The sequence below is a fragment of the Sciurus vulgaris genome (genome assembly GCF_902686455.1).
Source record: "Sciurus vulgaris genome assembly, chromosome: 2".
In the NCBI taxonomy this organism is placed as follows: domain Eukaryota; kingdom Metazoa; phylum Chordata; class Mammalia; order Rodentia; family Sciuridae; genus Sciurus; species Sciurus vulgaris.
This window is the reverse complement of record NC_136462.1, coordinates 132,629,252-132,650,150: the sequence shown is the minus strand read 5'-3', so window position 1 is coordinate 132,650,150 and position 20,899 is coordinate 132,629,252. Positions and strand designations below refer to the sequence as shown.

Sequence of the window (20,899 nt, the reverse complement as noted above, 5' to 3'; positions counted from 1 at the left end):
GGTCTTATTTCGTCGTCAAATCTGAAAGTAAGTTTTGCTGGGTATAAGATTCTTGGTTGGCATCCGTTTTCTTTCAGGGCTTGGTAAATATTGTTCCAGGCCCTTCTAGCTTTTAGGGTCTGGATTGAAAAATCTGCTGATATTCTTATTGATTTTCCCCTGAATGTAATTTGATTCTTTTCTCTCGCGTCCTTTAAAATTCTGTCTTTATTTGTATGTTAGGTATTTTCATAATAATGTGCCTTGGTGTGGGTCTGTTGTAATTTTGTATATTTGGAGTCCTATAAGCCTCTTGTACTTGGTTTTCCATTTCATTCTTCAGATTTGGGAAATTTTCTGATATTATTTTATTGAATAGATTGTTCATTCCTTTGGTTTGTTTCTGTAAGCCTTCCTGAGTCCCGATAGTTCTTAAATTTGGCCTTTTCATGATATCCCATAATTCTTTTGGATTCTGTTCATGATTTCTTACCATCTTCTCTGTTTGGTCAACTTTGTTTTCAAGATTAAATATTTTGTCTTCAGTGTCTGAGGTTCTGTCTTCCAGGTGTTCTATCCTATTGGTTATGCTTTCTATGGAGTTTTTAACTTGGTTTATTGTTTCATTTCAAGGATTTCTGTTTTTTTTTTTTCAGTATCTCTAACTCTTTATTGAAATGATCTCTTGCTTCCCATATTTGGTCTTTTAACTGTTGATTGGTGTGATCATTTAATGCCTGCATTTGCTCTTTCATTTCCTCCTTCAATGCCTGCATTTGCTCTTTCATCTCCTCGTTTGCTTTCCTGATTGTTTTAATTATGTGCATTCTGAACTCCCTTTCTGACATTTCTTCTGCTGTGCTGTCATTGGGTATTGATATAGTATCTAGGTTTGTTTGGGACATTTTCTTCCCTTGTTTTCTCATAATGGTCAGATATCAGTCGGACTCTGAGATATTGCAGATTTCCTCTATTTGCTTATAGTGTCCCTGTAGATTTCCAGTATATCACCTCCCAGCCTTCAGTAGCCTGAAGGAGGAACTTGATAATGCAGTGCTTCCAAAGAAAGCTGCCCCTAGCCCGCTACTGGTTCCAGGGCTTGGAGCTGGCTCTGTGCAGAAAGGCTCTCACTGGGCGGCCTGCTCCGAGTAGCTGGCTGTGGAAGGAGCCCGCCGCCAGAGGGAGCAGGGCTGCCTGGGGAAGACTCTAGCTGCCCTGCCCTGCTCTGAGAAGCCGCCCCTGTTTGGACCTGCTGCCCTGGCCGAGCTTCACCCGGTGGGGGAGACTCGCCCTATGGCTCTATGTTAGTCCAAGTCTCTCAGTGCCTCCCCTTCTCAAATCCTGGGTTCTGGAGCAAGAGGAGATGCAGTCACCCTCTAGTCCGCCATCCTGGATCACCCCGTGGAAGGAGCCTGCTGACGGAGGGAGCAAGGCTGCTCGGAGAAGTCTCTGGCTGCCCTGCTCTGGTCCCGGAGGCTGCCTGCGGGCCGGAGCTCACCGCTGGCTCTGGGACTTGGAGCTGGCTCTATGCAGAAAGGCTTCCACTGGGCGGCCTGCTCCGAGAAGCTGGCCGTGAAAGGAGCCCGCTGCCGGAGGGCAGTATTTCATATTTTTGATGCCGTTCATTCAACTTCCAGTTGCTTGCTGCTACTATATAAAAATACAGTTGATTCTTGCACGCTGATTTTGTATGCTGCAAACTTGGTACACTCATTTATTAGTTTTAGGAACTTTATTGTGTATTTCATTGGATTTTCTACATTAACATTCATATTGTCTGCTAAGAAAGTGCCTTAATTCCTCCTTTCCAGTCTTAATATTTTCTTTCCTTGTTTCTGACTGATTGCACTGACAGAGCCTCCTGTAAAATGTAGACTGTAAGTGGGAAGACTGGCACCCCTTGTTTCTGATTTTAGGGGACAGCTCTAAGTCTTTCATTATTGAGTATTATATCAGATGCAAATATTTCATAGATACCTTTAATCAGATTAAGGGATTTCCCTTTATATCTAAGTTTTCTAAGAGTTTTTATCAGGAATTAGTTGGATTTTGTCAAATGTTTTTAAAAAATTAGGGCTTGGGTTGTGACTCAATGGTGGAGCACTTGCCTCATACATGTGAGGCACTGGGTTCGATCCTCAGCACTACATAAAGATAAATAAATAAAATAAAGGAATTGTGTCCATCTATAACTAAAAATAGTTTAAAATCGACATTATTGTATGATTTTCTCTTTCTTATGTTATGAATTTACATTGGTTTTTGAGTGTTTAAAAATTTTTCTTACATCTAAAGAAGTTACAAAGGCACAGAGTACTTACTTATGCAGTAACATATAGTTAATTAGTACTTGCATAAGTCAGAGACAGGAAGTTGTCAACTGAAGAGCAGTGCTCATTGGGCTGCTATATTAGGCCTCCCAAACAGTGGTATCAGAACCACCCAAGGAGGTTCCAAGAAAACTACAGACTCTTGTGCCCACATCCCTAAAATTTTGATTAAGAAGACTTGAGTGAGGGTGTGTACATTCAGGCTGTGGACACTGATATAGAGCACAATCCTTTCTTCATTGGATATGTTTGGCTGAGGTAAGTGAAGCAAGAAAGATAAAGCATTCAGATAAAGTTTCAGACCCAGAAATTGGTGATGGTTATTGAGGTTGTGGCCATGGCTTAAGGGAACCGTTGACTTCCTCAAGTCATGGCTGGCCGTTTTATTCAGCATTCCATCTACTCTTTGCTTGATTTTAACAGCTGTTCAATTATTTTAGCCACAAGTCATTATAGCCCAGGAGCAGCCAGGGGCCCAAGAGTCTCAAGAACTTCCCAGTCAACCATTCACCCCAGTGAGATTATTGCCTATTATTTAATAGAACTCCAGGCCTAAGTACTGAGTAACAATCAAATTTTATTTCTTTAGCCCTGACTTCCATTTCTCCCTTACCTTGTAGATATTAAAAATTGCTCAACTTATCTGCACCTTTGGATGTCAGCAGGTTGAAATGTTTGCACCCTTACACTTTGGACAACATGGCAGACTTTAGCACATAATCTTGGTCAAAACGAACAAATTTTTCCACCATGGCTACTTTTCTAGTACCCAGACAACAGAATCCAACATCATGACTTTGAAAGCATCAACTTTACAAAGTCCACCACTTCTTCATTCACATTATGAGCTTTCTCATCAAAAGTGAGCTTTCTCTAGCCAGTGAGTGTGACTTTGGAAAACAGGCTCAATTCTAGAACTGTTTTTAAGGTCATTGCAGTCCATTTCTCCCCACTGGTATCCAGAAATGCAGATGGATTTATTCTGTATCCTGAAGTCTTTCTGGAGATTCTGGCGCTCCTCTGGGCCATGATGGTTCATCTTCCAGGTGATTTCACTGGGCCTCATATTGCCTTATTGCCCAGAAGAAGGGCTTGGTTTGGAATCTTTATTTGTTTTGTTTTTGCAGTGCTACAGCTCAAACCCAGGGCCTCCTGCAGGCTAGGCAAATACTCTACCACTTGGTTGTTGAATCTTATACCTAACTTGTATTTCTTAGATAAAGCTCATTTAATTGTGATATGGTGTTGGATTTGATTTTGTAAAATGTTAAGTTTTTTGCATATATGTTCATGAGAGAGATATTGATCTGTAGTTTTCTTATATCTTTGTTGAGTTTTGGTTTCAGAGTAATATATTACTGGGCTTCATAGGATGGAATGGAAAAAACATTCTTGGTTTTCAGGAATAGTTTGTGTACAGTTATTATTAGTCCATAAATCTTTGGTAGAATTCACCAGTGAAGCCTTATGGGCCTGGAGTTTTCTTTTTGGGAAACTTCAGAACTATAAACTTCTTTTTAATCAACATAGGGCTATTCATGTTTTCTTTCTCTTTTTTCTTTTTTTAATTTGTTCTAATTTGTTGTACATTATAGTAGAATGCATTTATATATTTGACAGATCATACATAAATAGAATGCAATCTTTCATTTTTCTGATCTTAATATTCATGTTATCTTGTTTGAACTTTGGGAGTTTGTGTCTTTCAAAGGATTGTCCATTTCATGTAAGTTATTGAATTTTGGGGCATAAAGTTGTTCCTCTTTCTCCCTTCTTGCCATTTAAATACCTGTAGAATCATTATTTCTATCATGCTTTTATTCTGATATTGGCAGTCTGTATCTTTTCTGTTTTCTGTGACCTGTCTTGTGGGAGATTTATCAACCTTATTAATTTTTCTCAACCAGCTTTTGGTGTTATTAATTTTTCTCTAATGTATTTATTTCCAGTTTCATTGATTTCTGCACTTCTCTTTATAAGTTCCTTTCTTGTGATTACTTTGGATTTAATTGTTATTTTCTTAGGGTGGAAGCTGTGATCATTACTTTGAAAGTTTCTTTTTCTAATAGAAGTTCATTGGATTAGACAAAGGGGAATGAAGGGAAGGGTGGGGATAGGAATAGGAAAGACAGTAGAATGAATCAGACATAATTTTCCTATGCTCATATATGAATACATGACCAGTGTAACTCCACATCATGTACAACCACATAAATGGGAAGTTATACTCCATGTATGTATAATATATGAAAACACACTCTACTGTCATGTATATCTAAAAGGAACAAATTAAAAAAAGAGTGTCTTTTACTCATAAAGGTGTTTAGTGCTATACGTTTCTTTCTAAGCACTGCATTGCCCCAATCTTACAAATTTGATATGTTTTCATTTTCATTCAGTTTAAAATACTTTATTGGGACCAGGGGTGTAGCTCAGTGGTAGAGTGCTTGTTTAGCATGCTCAGGGTCCTGAGTTTGATTCCCTAGCACTCCCAAAACAAAAGCAAAACTCCGCAACTTTCTGTTTTCCCTTTTGATTTCTTCTTTGAACTGTGATTTGATTACAAGTGAGTCATTTTGTTTCCAAACATTTTCTGTAGTTATCTTTCAACTGTTGATTTGCAGTTTAATTCTACTAAAACCAGAGGGCATGGTTTGTATGACTTGGAGCCTAGCAAATTTGAGACTTAGACTTTTTTTTTTTCAGTACCAGAGATTGAACTCAGGGGCACTCCAACCACTGAGTCACATTCCCAGCTGTTTTTTTTTTTTTTTTTTTTTTTTTTTTTGTATTTTATTTAGAGACAGGGTCTCACTGAGTTGCTTAGCACTTTGCTATTGCTGAGGCTGACTTTGAACTCTCATTCCTCCTGCCTTGGCCTCCTGAGCTGTTGGGATTACAGGTGTGTGCCACCTCGCCTGGCTAAGAGACTTAGACTTTTTATATGACTCATTTATATGATTTGCGTTGGTGAATATTCTGTTTGCAAACTTAAATGTATTTGACTTTTGTTGGAAAAGAGGAACAGTATTTTAAAATATCAGTTAGGTCAGATTGATTTATACTGTTGTTTGAGTTTTCTGTGTCCTTACTGTTCCTTATTAACTTGCTTTAAACTTTTGAGAGAACATTGACATTTCTGACTATAACTGTAAATTTGTATATTTCTTCTTGCACTTAATAATAATTATAGTTATCGATAATATAATTGATATTATTCTATCAATATTTGCTTCATGCATTTTGAAACTGGGATTAGATGCATAAACTTTTAGGATTGTTAGGTCCTTTTAACAAATCAATCCTCTTATCATTAGGAAATGTCCCTCCTTTATTACTGGTAATTTTTTTTTGATCAGAAATCAAATTTGTCAGCATTCTTTTGATTAGTGTTAACATGATACATCTTTTTCCATTTTTTTACTTTTAACCTATTTTATCTTTATATTTCTATGAGTTTCTTATAGGCAGCATATAATTGAGTCTTACCTTTTAGACTTTTTAATCCAGCTTAAGTTTTGCCTTTGAATTGTGATGTTTCGGATATTTAAATTTAATGTCCTTGGTTTTGAATCTTACTACTTGTTTTCTCTTTGTCTTAGTTCTCTTGTGTTCCCCCTTTTCTTCTTTTTCTGCTTTTTTGTTTCTTTTAAAGATTGCATTTTTTTTACCTTAACTTACTGGACACAACTCTGTTGTTTCTTACATGGTTGTATTAATCTTAAAAGTTACTATCTACCCTCAAGTGATATTATACCATTTCATGTATGGTATAAATAACTGTGCAACAGACTATTCTTCTATCTCCCTCCTAGCATTTGTGTTTTCATGCTTTTTCTACATGTTATAAATTCTACAACACATTATTTTTGCTTTCTGCAGCTCAGTTAAATACTTAGTGAGTCTATTTACACATGTGGACACCAATTCTAACGCTTGTTATTCCTTTGTACAGATCCAGATTTCCCTTTAGTATTATTCTCCTAGTTGAAGAATTTCCTTTAGCATTTGTTGAAGCAGAGGTCTGCTAATCATATTTTTTTAGGTTTTATAAAACTTTTAAAAATCTTTACTTAGCCTTTATTTTTGAAAGATATTTTCTCTGTGTACAGATTCTATGTTGACAATTCTTTTAATACTTTAAAAATATTGGTTCATTCTTCTAACTAGCATTTTAAAAATTCTGATTGTTTTTCAGATAATTGATGATTATATACTTTTAATTATTTTATCTTAATGTAGTATTCTTGATGTTTCTGTGCTTGGGGATTCATTGAGTTTCTTTCTTTGTGTTTCTAGTTTTCATTGTATCTGGAAAAATTTTGGCCATTATTCAGAAAAAGAATATTTTTTCCCCTTTCCTACAGGGACTTTAAATGTCCATTAGGCTGCAGAATATGGTTTTTAAAAGTTTTTTTCTATACTTCACCTGGGATTGTTTTTATTTCTGTCTTCTAGTTCAGCAATGTGCAAGGAACAGAACTGACACAGTTCCTGCCTTTATGGAACTGACCTGTAATAAAACTATTTATTTTGTGATAAACTGCCATGAAATAAATAAGTGCATGAAGCTCTATATATCTCCTTAGAGATATGGTGGACCTGTGAGATGAGTTTAAGCCATCTTGAAGACCTTGAAAGACAAGAAATCAGGCATGTGAAGAACAGGGAGGAATGTCCTAAAAGAGGAACAGTATGAGGGCCCTTAGAAAGGGTAGAGGTTAATCTGAAAGGAGGCCTTTGAAATGAATGGCAGAGGCCAGATCCTAGTTTTGTAGGTTGGGATAAGAAATTTAGATTCAGCTGTAAATATAACAAGTAATTGGATGGTTTTAAGCAGGGAAGTAACAATCTAATCATGCTTTAAAATAAATTTTCAGTAGCTTTAAACTAAGAATCAATTTACAAATTCTCTTGGGAAGAACTGCTTAGTTTCTACAGAATAGATAAATTTCTCAATTTTTCTACATATATATTGCTTGTATACATAGAGTGGTATAATAGAGTAAGCCATTTATAAATAGTTGCCATTGGAGGTTTCAAGATGGCGGCCTAGAGGGTGGCTGCATTTCATGTTGCTCCAGGACTCAGGATTCAAAAGAGGAGATATGAGACACTTGGGACCAACTCAAAGCAGCCGGGTGACTCTCACCCGTTGGGAAGGCGTCCCGGATGGGACGGTGGTCCTGGAACGCAGGAAACTTTGTGAAGTAGAGCTGCCGGCGAGACACCCCTCCCCCCGCTGGAGCAGTGACTCGGACAACTGGGAGCCCCGTAAAGGAGGCCGCTCGGCACAGCGCTGGGACTCGGAGCAACCACTGGGGCTCCGGCGGCTGCCCAGGGGAGAAGTGGCGAGGAGAGCTGTGTGGACTCAGAACACCGGGGCCTGCCCTGAGGAGGAGGAGGAGGAACGTGGCCGCTTGGATTTGGATTGACTGCACCAGAGCTACAGGCGATTGCCAGAGGAGAAGCTCCACAGCGAGCTGTTTGGACTCAGAATGACTGCTTCTGAACACCGGGGCCTGCCCTGAGGACGAGGAGGAGGAAGAGGAGCGCGGCCACTTGGATTCGGAGTGACTATACCAGAGCTACAGGCGGTTGCCAGAGGAGGGGCTGCGTGGTGAGCTGTTTGGACTCAGACCACTTCTGAACACCGGGGCCTGCCCGGAGGAGTAGGAGTAGGAGGAGGAGGAGGAGCGCGGCGGGTCGTTGGGACTCGCAGTGACTGCATTAGCGCTCCAAGCGGCTGCTCAGAGGAGAAGGCGAGTGGTGAGTTGTTTGGACTTAAAGTGACAGCTCCTGAACACAGGGGGGCTGCCTGGAGGAGAAGCGTGGTGGGTCGCTTGGTCTTGAGTGGCCGCACCAGAGCTCCGGGCGGCTACCCAGAGGACGCGTGCAGCGGGTCATGTGGATTCAGAGCCACTCAGAGCGACCGCTCCTGAACACCCGGGGGGTTACCTGGAGAAGGAGGAGGAACGGGGAGGGTCACTTCGACTCGGAGTGATTGATTGCCCAGGGCTACGGGTGGTTGGTGGGAGGTGGAGGCACGCAGTGAGTTTCTTGGACTCCTAGTGACCGCACCGGAATACTGGGCGGCTGTCTGGAGGAAGAGGCGTGTGGCGGGTCTCTGGGACTCAGAGCGATTGTACGGGGCCCCAGGTGGCTGCTCAGAGGAGGGGCCGCATAGCCAGGCGATTAGGTGCAGAGCAGGGTCCCAGGATCTAGGAGGCTTCTTGGTGGAAGAGCCGCACAGAGACAGGCTTAGGGGCGGAGCGAAGGTTCCAGGCCTGCGGGCAGATTCTCTGAGGAGGGGCAGCCTAAGGAGATTCATCTGCGAAGGTTGAGGCTCCCAGGCCCTAGAGGTAGGGCCGGGCCCCTGGGAACTTTGCAGAGGAAGGCAACCCAGACCAGGTGGTAGCTGTAAATTGAGGGGAACCTCTAGGAGGGAACTGACAAGCGAGACCTCCCCACCGGGTGAGTCTTCCCTGCCGGGTGAGGTTTCCCCACAAGGACGGTAAAACCAGAGATTCAGGCCCAAACAGGCCTTGCCTCAGCCCGCAGCCTAGGTCCCCTTTGGATGACCATTGGTCAACAAGTGGAGGCACCTCTGCCCACTAGCAGGGATTATACCCCACCTGAAGGACACCACTCCTAGAGAGGCAGCTTCCTTGTGGGGCACAGCATTATCAACTTCCTCCAAGACTTTAGCCTACTGAAGGCTAAGGGGGGATATATATAGAAATCTTCAGGGACATTGTAAGTCAATAGAGGAAATCTGCAATATCTCAGTGTCCACTGATACCTGAACAATATGAGAAAACAAGGAAAGAAAATGCTGCAAACAAATCTAGATGTTACATCAATAAAAGCCAATGACAGCATGGCAGAAGAAATGACAGAAAAGGAGTTCAGAATGTACATAATTAAAATGATCAGAGAAGCAAACGATGAGATGAAAGAGCAAATGCATGCACTGAATGATGAGATGAAAGAGCAAATGCAAGCATTGAATGATCGCACCAATCGACAATTAAAAGAGCAAATCCAGGAAGCAAAAGATCATTTCAATAAAGAGTTAGAGATATTGAAAAAAAAACAAACAGAAATCCTTGACATGAAGGAAACAATAAACCAAATTAAGAACTCCATAGAAAGCATATCCTGTAGGATAGAACACCTGGAAGACAGAACCTCAGACATTGAAAACAAAATATTTAACCTTGAAAACAAAGTTGAACAAACAGAGAAGATGGTAAGAAATCATGAATAGAATCTACAAGAACTATGGGATATCATGAAAAGGCCAAATTTAAGAATTATTGGGATTGAGAAAGGCCTAGAGAAACAAGCCAAAGGAATGAACAATTTATTCAATGAAATAATATCAGAAAATTTCCCAAATCTGAAGAATGAAATGGAAAATCAAGTTCAAGAGGCTTATAGGAATCCAAATACACAAAATTACAACAGACCCACACCAAGGCACATTATAATGAAAATACCTAACATTCAAAATAAAGACAGAATTTTAAAGGCTGTGAGAGAAAAGAACCAAATTACATTCAGGGGGAAACCAATACAGATATCAGCAGATTTTTCAATCCAGACCCTAAAAGCTAGAAGGGCCTGGAACAACATTTTTCAAGCCCTGAAAGAAAATGGATGCCAACCAAGAATCTTATACCCTGCAAAACTTACCTTCAAATTTGACGATGAAATAAAATCCTTCCATGATAGACAAAAGCTAAAAGAATTTACAAAAAGAAAGCCAGCATTACAGAACATTCTCAGCAAAATATTCCATGAGGGAGAGATGAAAAACAAAGAAGCAAATCAGCAAAGGGAGGAATTATCCTAAAGTAATTGTCAAATATAGGAGGAAACAAGTTGTGTCAAACAAATAAATAAATAAAATTTAAAAAATGAACCAAATGACCGGGAAACCAAATCATATCTCAGTAATAACCCTGAATGTTAATGGCCTGAATTCATCAATCAAAAGACATAGACTGGCAGATTGGATTAAAAAGAAAGATCCAACAATATGTTGCCTGCAAGAGACTCACCTCATAGAAAAAGATACCCATAGACTAAAGGTGAAAGACTAAAGGTGAAAGGATGGGGAAAACATACCATGCACATGGACTCAGCAAAAAAGCTGGAGTATCCATCCTCATTTCTGATAATGTGGACTTCAAGCCAAAGTTAGTCAGAAGGGATAAAGAAGGTCATTTCATACTGCTTAAGGGAAGCATAAATCAGCAAGATATAACAATCATAAACATCTATGTCCCAAACAGTGGCTCATCCATGTATGTCAAACAAATCCTTCTCAATTTCAGAAACCAAATAGACCATAATACAATAATACAAGGTGATTTTAACACGCCTTCTCACCACTGGACAGATCTTCCAGACAAAAATTGAACAAAGAAACCATAGATCTCAATAACACAATCAATAATTTAGATTTAACGGACATTTATAGAATATACCATCCAACCAAGAGCGAATACACTTTCTTCTCAGCAGCACATGGAACCTTCTCTAAAATAGACCATATATTATGCCACAAAGCTAATGTTAGCAAATACAAGAAGATAGAGACACTACCATGTATTCTATCAGATCATAATGGATTGAAGTTAGAAATAAATGAAAGAGTAAAACACAGAAACTATTCCAACATCTGGAGATTAAACAATATGCTATTATATGATGAATGGATAACAGAAGATATTAGGAAGGAAATTAAAAAATTCTTAGAGGTAAATGAGAACAAAGAAACATCATATCAAAATCTCTGGGACACTATGAAAGCAGTACTTAGAGGGAAATTTATTTCATGGAGCGCATTTAATAAAAGAAGTAAAACTCAGCAAATAAACGACCTAACACTACAGCTCAAAGCCCTAGAAAAAGAACAGAACAGCACCAAAAGTAGTAGAAAACAGGAAATAGTTAAACTCAGAGCTGAAATCAATGAAATTGAAACAAAAGAGACAATACAAAAAATTGACAAAATAAATAGTTGGTTCTTCGAAAAAATAAACAAAATTGATAAACCTTTAGCCACACTAACAAAGACGAGAGAAAACCCAAATCACTAAAATTCGGAATGAACAAGGAAATATCACAACAGACAGGATTGAAATACAAAACATAATTAGAAGCTATTTTGAAAATCTATACTCCAACAAAATAGAAAATTTTGAAGACATCAACAGGTTTCTAGAGACATATGAACTGCCTAAACTGAACGAGGAGGACATAAACAATTTAAATAGACCAATTTCAAGTACTGAAATAGAAGAAGTCATCAAAAGCCTACCAACAAAGAAAAGTCTGGGACCAGATGGGTTCTCAGCCGAGTTCTACAAAACCTTTAAAGAAGGGCTCATTCCAGTACTTCTCAAAGTATTCCATAAAATAGAAGAGGAGGGAACCCTCCCAAACTCATTCTATGAAGCCAATATCACACTGATACCTAAACCAGACAGAGACTCATCGAGGAAAGAAAATTTCAGACCAATATCCTTAATGAACATCGACGCAAAAATTCTCAACAAAATTTTAGCAAATCGCATACAAAAACATATTAAAAAGATAGTGCACCATGATCAAGTGGGTTTCATCCCAGGGATGCAAGGTTGGTTCAACATCAGGGAATCAATAAACGTAATTCACCATATTAATAGACTTAAAGTCAAGAATCACATGATTATTTCAATAGATGCAGAAAAAGCATTTGATGAAATACAGCATCCCTTCATGCTTAAAACACTAGAAAAAATAGGGATAGTGGGAACATTCCTTAACATTGTAAAGGTCATTTGTGCTAAGCCCATGGCTAATATCATTCTAAATGGTGAAAAACTGAAAGCATTCCCCCTCAAAACTGGAACAAAGCAGGGATGCCCTCTTTCACCACTTCTATTCAACATCGTTCTTGAGACTCTGGCCAGAGCAATTAGACAAACAAAAGAAATTAAAGGGATACGAATTGGAAAAGAAGAACTCAAACTATCCCTGTTCGCTGATGACATGATTATATATTTAGAGGAACCTGGAAATTCCACCAGAAAACTCTTAGAACTCATACGTGAATTCAGTAAAGTAGCAGGTTACAAGATCAATGCCCATAAATCCAACACATTTTTATACATAAGTGATGAATCTTCAGAAAGAGAAATTAGGAAAACTACCCCATTCACAATAGCCTAAAAAAAAAAAAAATACTTGGGAATCAATCTCACAAAAGAGGTGAAAGACCTCTACAATGAGAACTACAGAACACTAAAGAAAGAAATTAAAGAAAACCTTAGAAGATGGAAAGACCTTCCATGTTCTTGGATAGGAAGAATTAATATTGTCAAAATGGCCATACTACCTAAAGTGCTATACAAATTCAATGCAATTCCAATTAAAATCCCAATGATGTACCTTACAGAAATAGAGCAAGCAATTATGAAATTCATCTGGAAGAATAAGAAACCCAGAATAGCTAAAGCAATCCTTAGCAGGAAGAGTGAAACAGGGGGTATTGCAATACCAGATCTTCAACTCTACTACAAAGCAATAGTAACAAAAACGGCATGGTATTGGTACCAAAATAGAAAGGTAGATCAATGGTACAGAATAGAGGACACGGACACAAACCCAAATAAATACAATTTTCTCATACTAGACAAAGGGGCCAAAAATATGCAATGGAGAAAAGATAGCCTCTTCAACAAATGGTGCTGGGAGAATTGGAAATTCATATGCAAGAGAATGAAACTAAACCCATATCTCTCACCATGCACGAAACTAAACTCAAAATGGATTAAGGACCTCGGAATCAGACCAGAGACCCTGCAGATTATAGAAGAAAAAGTAGGTCCAAATCTTCACCTTGTTGGTCTAGGATCAGACTTCCTTAACAGGACTACCATAGCACAAGAAATAAAAGCTAGAATCAACCACTGGGATAGATTCAAACTAAAAAGCTTTCTCTCAGCAAAGGAAACTATCAGCAATGCGAAGAAAGAGCCTACAGAATGGGAGAATATCTTTGCCAATCATACTTCAGATAGAGCACTAATCTCCAGAATCTATAAAGAACTCAAAAAACTCTACTCCAAGAATTCAAATAATCCAGTCAACAAATGGGCTAAGGAAATGAATAGACACTTCACAGAAGAAGATCTACAAGCAATCAACAAACATATGGAAAAATGTTCAACATCTCTAGTAATAAGAGAAATGCAAATCAAAACCACCCTAAGATTCCATCTCACCCCAATTAGAATGGCGATTATCAAGAATACGAGCAACAACAGGTGTTGGCGAGGATGAGGGGAGAAAGGTACACTCATACATTGCTGGTGGGGCTGCAAATTAGTACAGCCACTCTGGAAAGCAGTGTGGAGATTCCTTAGAAAACTAGGAATGGACCCTCCATTTGACCCAGCTATCCCACTCCTTGGCCTATACCCAAAGGACTTAAAATCAGCATACTACAGAGACACAGCCACATCAATGTTCATAGCTGCTCAATTCACAATAGCCAGACTGTGGAACCAACCTTGAATAGATGCCCTTCAATTGATGAGTGGATAAAGAAACTGTGGTATATATATACAATGGAATATTACTCAGCCATAAAGAATAAAATTATGGCATTTGCAGGCAAATGGATGAAATTGGAGAATATCATGCTAAGTGAGATAAGCCAATCTCTAAAAGCCAAAGGACGAATGATATTGCTAATAAGTTGAGGATGACACATAATGGGGGGGAGGGAAGGGTTAGTGTTAGGGTTAGAGTTAGGGTTAGGGAGGGGGCAAGTATGGAGGAAGGAAGTACTGTATAGAGGGTAAAGAGGGGTGGGAGTGGTGGGGGGAAGGGAAAAAATAACAGAATGAATCAAACAACATTACTCTATGTAAATTTACGATTACACAAATGGTATGCCTTTACGCCATGTACAATCAGAGAAACAACATGTATCCCATTTGTTTAGAATAAAAAAAAAAGATGAAAACTAAAAAAAAAAAAAAAAAAAAAAAAAAAAAACTATAGGTCACATATTACACAACTTGGAAACTATTGTTAGTAATGATGCATTGCACTCTTGGAAAATGCTAAAATATTTTAACTGTTCTCACCTAAAAAGAAGTATGACATGAATGTGTATGGTAATAACTTGATGTATTCCATAATGTGTATATGTATATGTGTATATATATATATACACATCACAACACCATTTTGTACCTAATAAATATATGCAATGCCTGTTAAAAAAAAAAAGTTGCCATTGAAAATGACTGTAGCTAATATCTGTTAACTGTTCCCTTTCAGTAAAATACTAATTTTTAAAAATTTATCTTCCAGCTGGTAGAAGTTAAAGGCCCCAATGATCGACTTTCACAAAAGCAAATGATCTGGTTGGATGAACTGCAGAAGTTGGGGGCTGAAGTAGAAGTCTGTCATGTGGTTGCAGTTGGAGCTAAGAGCAAAGGCCTCAGCTAAAGCCATCAAATTGGGAATATTTAGTCACACATTAAGATTTTCAAAAGCATAAAGCAGTATTACATTGTATTTAATTTTGATTTTGTTGTCAATTATAAACCTGAAGTATTCATCATTGTATAGTGTCTGTTTCTCAGAGAACTTGGTGTCTGCTTGAATACATGAATTGATTCCACAGTGGGTAAAGGTCAAAACCCTGGTGGCCATTTTAGAAGCTGGATACATCTATGCCATTAAATTATATGTAAGAAAAATAAAAACAAAAACAAAAATGCAAACATGATTCACAGCTTTCAGTTTTAGGTCTTTTATAAAAGTAGCATAAACAATGTTTCTAATAAGTATTTTGGAAACAAAGATTCTTGAATTCAAGTTTTTCTATATTATTACACATTTAGATATTAAATATTCTTGTTTTGTGATGACCTGTGAAAGGCAGAAACAACAGTAGAGATTCTGATTGCCTTAGGAAGTAAACAGTTCTCATGAAGTTCTTAACTTCTTATGGCATCTGTAGATGCTTAACTCTTACCAGTTGGGGCAGTATCACCAATGGCATGAGCAGTCTTTGTCAAGGCTGGTTCTGTTTAGAAACATCCCTACTAGCCAAGTTAGTGGCAGTTTTGTCAAAATAGGACTGCTCATCACCATTATTGGGTCTCGGGCATGGTAGGAAGGTGATTTAAACAAACATTAGGCCCAGGACTCGGACTAGACTCCTGGTCTCCCACAGACTGGGACCTTCTGGGGGAAATTTAACTCCCAATTTTTGTATGTATTAAATGGAAGGACCAGTTAGACATAGTCTATTAATACCCACATGGCCTAACTATAGCCATTTCTGACCTGATGTTAAAATTGTTACTGATCACAAACCCATTTTAGAGGGCAAGCAAAATCCTGCGTGGATGATGCAGGTACAGGTAAGAGAGGTGTTTAGAGATCTTCAGTCACTGTGTTCTTGCAGATTTAATGTTGATAAGTACAACAAATAATTTCATGGAAATTTTATTCAGCATCAAAATTTCCTTCACATTCATTCTGTTGAACAAGATCTTTCTGCTCATCCTACTTCAGCTCAAGTCATCAGTTTTAGGCACAAAGGTTCTTGTTTTCTAAGTCAAGTTTTAACTACTTGAAGTTACTGCTGCAGCAAGCAGATTTTGTTGAAGGATGTGTGAATCAGTTTTCACCCTGTTAGTACAAATTAATATCCTTTCCTTAAATAAAGTTAGTTAGACCATTTTGGTTTTAAGATTGGTTCCCATCATAAAACAATAGTAGGACACTGTACATCTTGAAGTGTGACACCAGGAAGTCCAGCGCCATCTGGCCTTTGCCGTGATTCCATCAGCACAGGCTCCACAGGGCCATGGGGTCTAGGGTTGTTGAGCTCTTTGGTAGACTGCATGCAGCCATATTTACCACTTCTGTCACCACAGTGTCTTTTTTTGTTCGCAGAGATGCCAAGCAGCTTTATAATGACCCAGACTTAAGGCTGTTAATAGTTGTTTTTCATATTATGCACAATGAACTGTGGCACAATAATCATGATAATAACAACTATTCAGTAAAAATAAAACAAAACCCCATATTTTACTACATTTGATTATCATACAAAAATATGCATTTTCTATTTTAAAACAGTATTAATAGTACCTAATCTTTTAAACACATAAATTCACACACACACACAAAAAATCTAGAGGAGTTGAAATAAATGTGTGAGGAAAGAAAATGATACAGAAATAGATGATCAATTGAAAAATAAATTTAGAACAATCTGTAATAATAAAAAAGCAGCTTAGTAAAGAAGTGGGAATTGTTAAAATTTCAATGGCAGAAAACACTGTGGTGTTTTAAGGGGGTTGGGGCTGGTTTCTAATCAAGGATTATAAAATCTCTAATGACAATAATGCTATTTGTACATACTAAAAATAGCCCTTCTTTTCTAGGCAGCAATTTGGCTTTGAAAACATTGGGTTTATCCACAAAATGATGAATTTCCTAAAACATTTTAAAGAACTTCTGTTAAATTCAGAAACATTATCAAGCAATTTTTAAAAGGCAAACAATTAAAGTAGAAATAACTATTTAGTACACAAACAGGTAAAACTATTCTGAAAACACTTGTTTTAGGAAAGGAAATAAGTTAACTAGACACTTTAGAAATTTTCAAACTCTTAAGATGGCAGTTTAAGAAACTTTAACAGTCAGATTTGAATACGTGTATCCTTTAAACAGATGGGGGTACGTTGATTATATGTGGGGGGAATGGCACAAAATGCCACTACCAATGCCACCACTATAAGGAGCTTAAGCTTTGACCTTGCAAAGCTGACTAGGTTCCTGACGTAGTTTGAAAACAAGGGAATTTCAGACCAGGAATACACCTTTTTAAACACTGGTCTCCTGTTAATATTGCTGTCAAAAGTCAGGAAAGATGTGAGGGAGTTCTTTATTTATTAGAATAGCAGTATTTTGAGAGAAGTCCACTTTCATTTGTCCTGTTCTTTATTCCTAAGCATTAAGGACTTCAAGAGAACTTCTGTGCAGGTGCCCTCAATTGCCACCTCACGAGTTACTTCTGTGGGGTGCCTGCCAGCAACACTTTACCAGGCTGGGAATGCTGACAGGGAAGCCAGGGATGCCTCCAAGCAGGCCTTGTGGTCTATGCAGATAGCACTCTCCTGTCTAGGGCCCACCCGCCAGAGCTAAGGCTGGGAGGCCTGAGGAACTTCTCAGGATCAGCACTCCACGGGCTGCTGTGTCCTTGGTGATACTCAAAGGGTCAGAAATGTGGCTTTGGGAACTCCTGGCTACTGTTATGAAGCTTAGTATGAAAACTCTATTTTCAATATGCAGTGTGATATTTTAACCCCCTAATTTTAAAAAGTGAAATTAGAATTTCCTCTGTAATATCTTAATGTCAAAGGCACTTCTGTTTTATTATCTATAGAGAATACTTGAAAGTTACAGTGCACATCATTTTAAAGTTAGTCCTGTGGAGTTAAAAGCAAACTTGATTTCAAAACACTGTGATCTAAGGACCCAAACCAGGTGGTCGAAAATAATAAATTTGGCCTCAAAACAATGAATGAATTGAACTCAATTAGAGAAACAGAAAGTGACCAGAAAAAAATACAAGAATACCTACTGAAGTCTTGGGGGTTTTACTGTGTTCCTGGAAATATACTAAATACTAATTTCTTAATTTCCTGATGTCTGCTTCTTTAGGTTGCTAATCTGATCAAGTATCCGGTAAACTTTAGTAGGGGGTATGAAGAATGAATGCAAACAAAATAAATATAGTAGAGAAAACCTGATTAGTTTCATCACAGTTATAAGAATGGAGAATGTTGTCTGCACATCACCTAAAATGAGCGAGAACTATAACAATAGAAGGAGAACATAAAAAACAAAAATTACATATCTCTTAAAGCAACTGTGAAGGGAGAATGATTCAACATATTTTTAAATATTAGTGCAAATTTCATCTATTATTCTTACATATAAAATTATCAGTTTTAAATGCCTAGGTTAATAATTTTGATTCAGAGGGAAATTTTATAGAGCTTCCCTCAAAATGTTCAGAAAATACTACATTTTTAGTCTTCATTTGCAAGTGTCTCAGTAGATAACCATATTTTGGCCCCACTTAAAAATTTGCTTAATGGCGTTCCCAAAATACTTCGTCTGCACAGATTTCCTGCAGGAGAAAATGGAAAGGAAGAGGAGAGAAACTCTGGTGTCCCAGAGGTGTCATGAGGGCCACTGGCTCTGAAATACATCCTGCTGTGGTCCAGCTCTGCATAGCAGGCTTCCAAGGGGCCGCTCCGCTGCTGCCGCAGCATCCTACTGAGCACATCTACTTCATCAGCCAGAAGAGAGAGCTTGTGAAAGGCGGTGATGGAGCCCCCCAGATTGATCTGAGCCTCGGGAATCCAGCGGAAGTAGCACAGTTTCCACAGTTTTATGTGTGTTCCAGAAAGATGTGGCAGAATAACCCCATGTAGGTCAGCTGGTTTGGAAAACCACTCTCTAAAATATTGTTCCATATCACTGTTCTGGCTGTCAGTGTGCTGAAGTGGGTCTGGTTTTAGTTTTAATATTAGTGAATTTCTCCTGGGCAATAACTCTTGGTCACTGACGATTCCATTCTTTATGGAAGATGGCATTCCTCTTAGTGTGGAGCTGTAGTTTTTCTAGAGAAGAGAGACAGATCTTAGCATTATTGTCCTGAAGCATTCCTTTTTAAGAAAGACAAAAGGTGCAATGGCAAACATAAACTCAGTATTTATGGTAAATGGATGGAATTTCAGCTGCAGAGAACATTTTCATTCCTTCCCTTATAATGCTTATTTCAATTCTCCTTCCCCAGAATTACACTGTTTTCAGGGGTTCTCTCCTTAAGGCTCCAACACCTGAATGGAGCTAGGGAGGTGAGTAATCCTCTATTAATTTGCTTGAGTGCACATTTATGACTTCTGAGTTAGGAAAAAATAAAAACAAAACAAAACAACAACAACAAAATACTAGGCCTCGCTAATTCTAGAAAGAATTGGCAGACTAGATGTGTTCCAGAACACAGGACTCTAGGTTCAGAATATGATCTGCCAACTCAGATGCTGATTAGGCTTTCAAGTCACACACCAAGAAGAAATGTCAAGATACGGTACTGTTAGTTAAAAAGGAAATGATCCCTCAAAACCCTACATTAACAGTGTTACTTGGGAAGTGACTACTTTTTTATTGTTTTTTTTTTGTTGTTGTTGTTGTTGTTGTTGTTTATTAAGAATTATTTTCTTTTAGAGAGATCTGCAGTTTATCATATTTGCTATGTCCTTTCAAGTCTTTCTAGAGAAACAAGTACTCAACTCTGACTATGGCTCTCATTAATATACCTCTAAATAGCAATTTTGGTTTTTTTAATTGATTCTTTATAGTCATACATGACAACAGAACTCATTTTGGCATAATTATAAAAGCATGGGATATCATTTGTTCTAATTCAGTCCCCAGCACTTCCCCTTCCCATCCCTCCCTCCCACACCTTGTTCCCTTCCCTCTATTCTACTGATCTTTCTGCTATTTACTTTTAGTTTTTTTTTTTTTTTTTTTTTAATTAGTGTCTTAAGGATGTACATGATGGTGAGATTCACTGTGGTATATGTACATAAGAAATGTTAGGTCAGATTTACTCCATTGCCTTTGGGGCCATAAAACTTAGAAGAAAGATCAGTGGAATGACTACTTTTAATACCTGTGTTCTGAAAAAGGTATGTTTGGTTATGTGTGAGCCAACATGAGGTTTCTGTTGGTGGTGCCCTGATGTAATTTACCTTCGTTCGCTTAAAAGACTTCATAGAGCCATTCTGTATGCAAGGCGTGCTCTTTCCAATGTAGAAAGGGTTATGGAAAAGCGTGCGGTCCTTTGCTGTGAACTGAAGAGACCAGTCCCAAACTGAGGGGAATTTTAAGCCCTTTTCATCACCCAGTTGGATATTTTTGCTTATAGCAAATTCCTGCAAAGTAAAACATTTGAACATGCGTGAAAGGATGCACAGCTGAAGATTTTCTCATTTCGGTTCCTTTCTTTTGATGAGCCCTCATCATCACACAGGTGAAAGATTCTGAACTAGAACACTCAAAACCCCCAGAGCAGTACTTATTGCCCTTTGAGTGAGTGCAGCAGACCCTTCAGTGAACTCCCTGCCTCCAAAGCAGGGAAGCAATAAGGATGTTAATAAGATACCATAAAAATCTTAGAATGTGCCAAAGTGCCCACTCTGGACTGATACAGCCTGGTGACCTCGTTTCCATCACAACAAATGGAGACAACTCAAGGCCATGGGGTGATATCCAGGCCTTCACTGTGCAGGTGGGCACAGGGTGCCTCTGGATGGCAGCCCCCAAAAAGCTCAAACTAAGGACTCACCTTTAGCGATGTGGAGAAAGGACCCTCATCTTAGCTAAGTGACAAAAGCAGGCTACCTCAAGTGTATATAGAAGTTTCCTAGAGGAAATAATACCTAATACTGAGTCTCTGGATTGTAGGAAATGATTGACTTTTC

General features: G+C 38.4%; 2 protein-coding genes across 2 annotated transcripts in view; one reads left to right on the top strand and one right to left on the bottom strand.

The window, feature by feature from the left end:
- FAN1 (FANCD2 and FANCI associated nuclease 1) overlaps positions 1-14,935 on the top strand; it is a 47,647-nt gene extending 32,712 nt beyond the window's left edge. Inside the window, exon 13 of the mRNA XM_079121913.1 lies at positions 14,688-14,935. Within this exon, the coding sequence (XP_078978039.1) occupies positions 14,688-14,825 (138 nt within the window). The 3' untranslated portion in view covers positions 14,826-14,935. The remainder of the gene's footprint in view (positions 1-14,687) is intronic.
- An 840-nt stretch (positions 14,936-15,775) lies between these two features.
- The window catches only part of MTMR10 (myotubularin related protein 10), a 59,772-nt gene continuing 54,648 nt past the window's right edge, over positions 15,776-20,899 (bottom strand). The window contains exons 15-16 of the mRNA XM_079122113.1: positions 20,168-20,350; positions 15,776-19,030 (exon numbers count right to left, since the gene is read on the bottom strand). Of these exons, the coding sequence (XP_078978239.1) occupies positions 18,434-19,030; positions 20,168-20,350 (780 nt within the window). The 3' untranslated portion in view covers positions 15,776-18,433. The remainder of the gene's footprint in view (positions 19,031-20,167; positions 20,351-20,899) is intronic.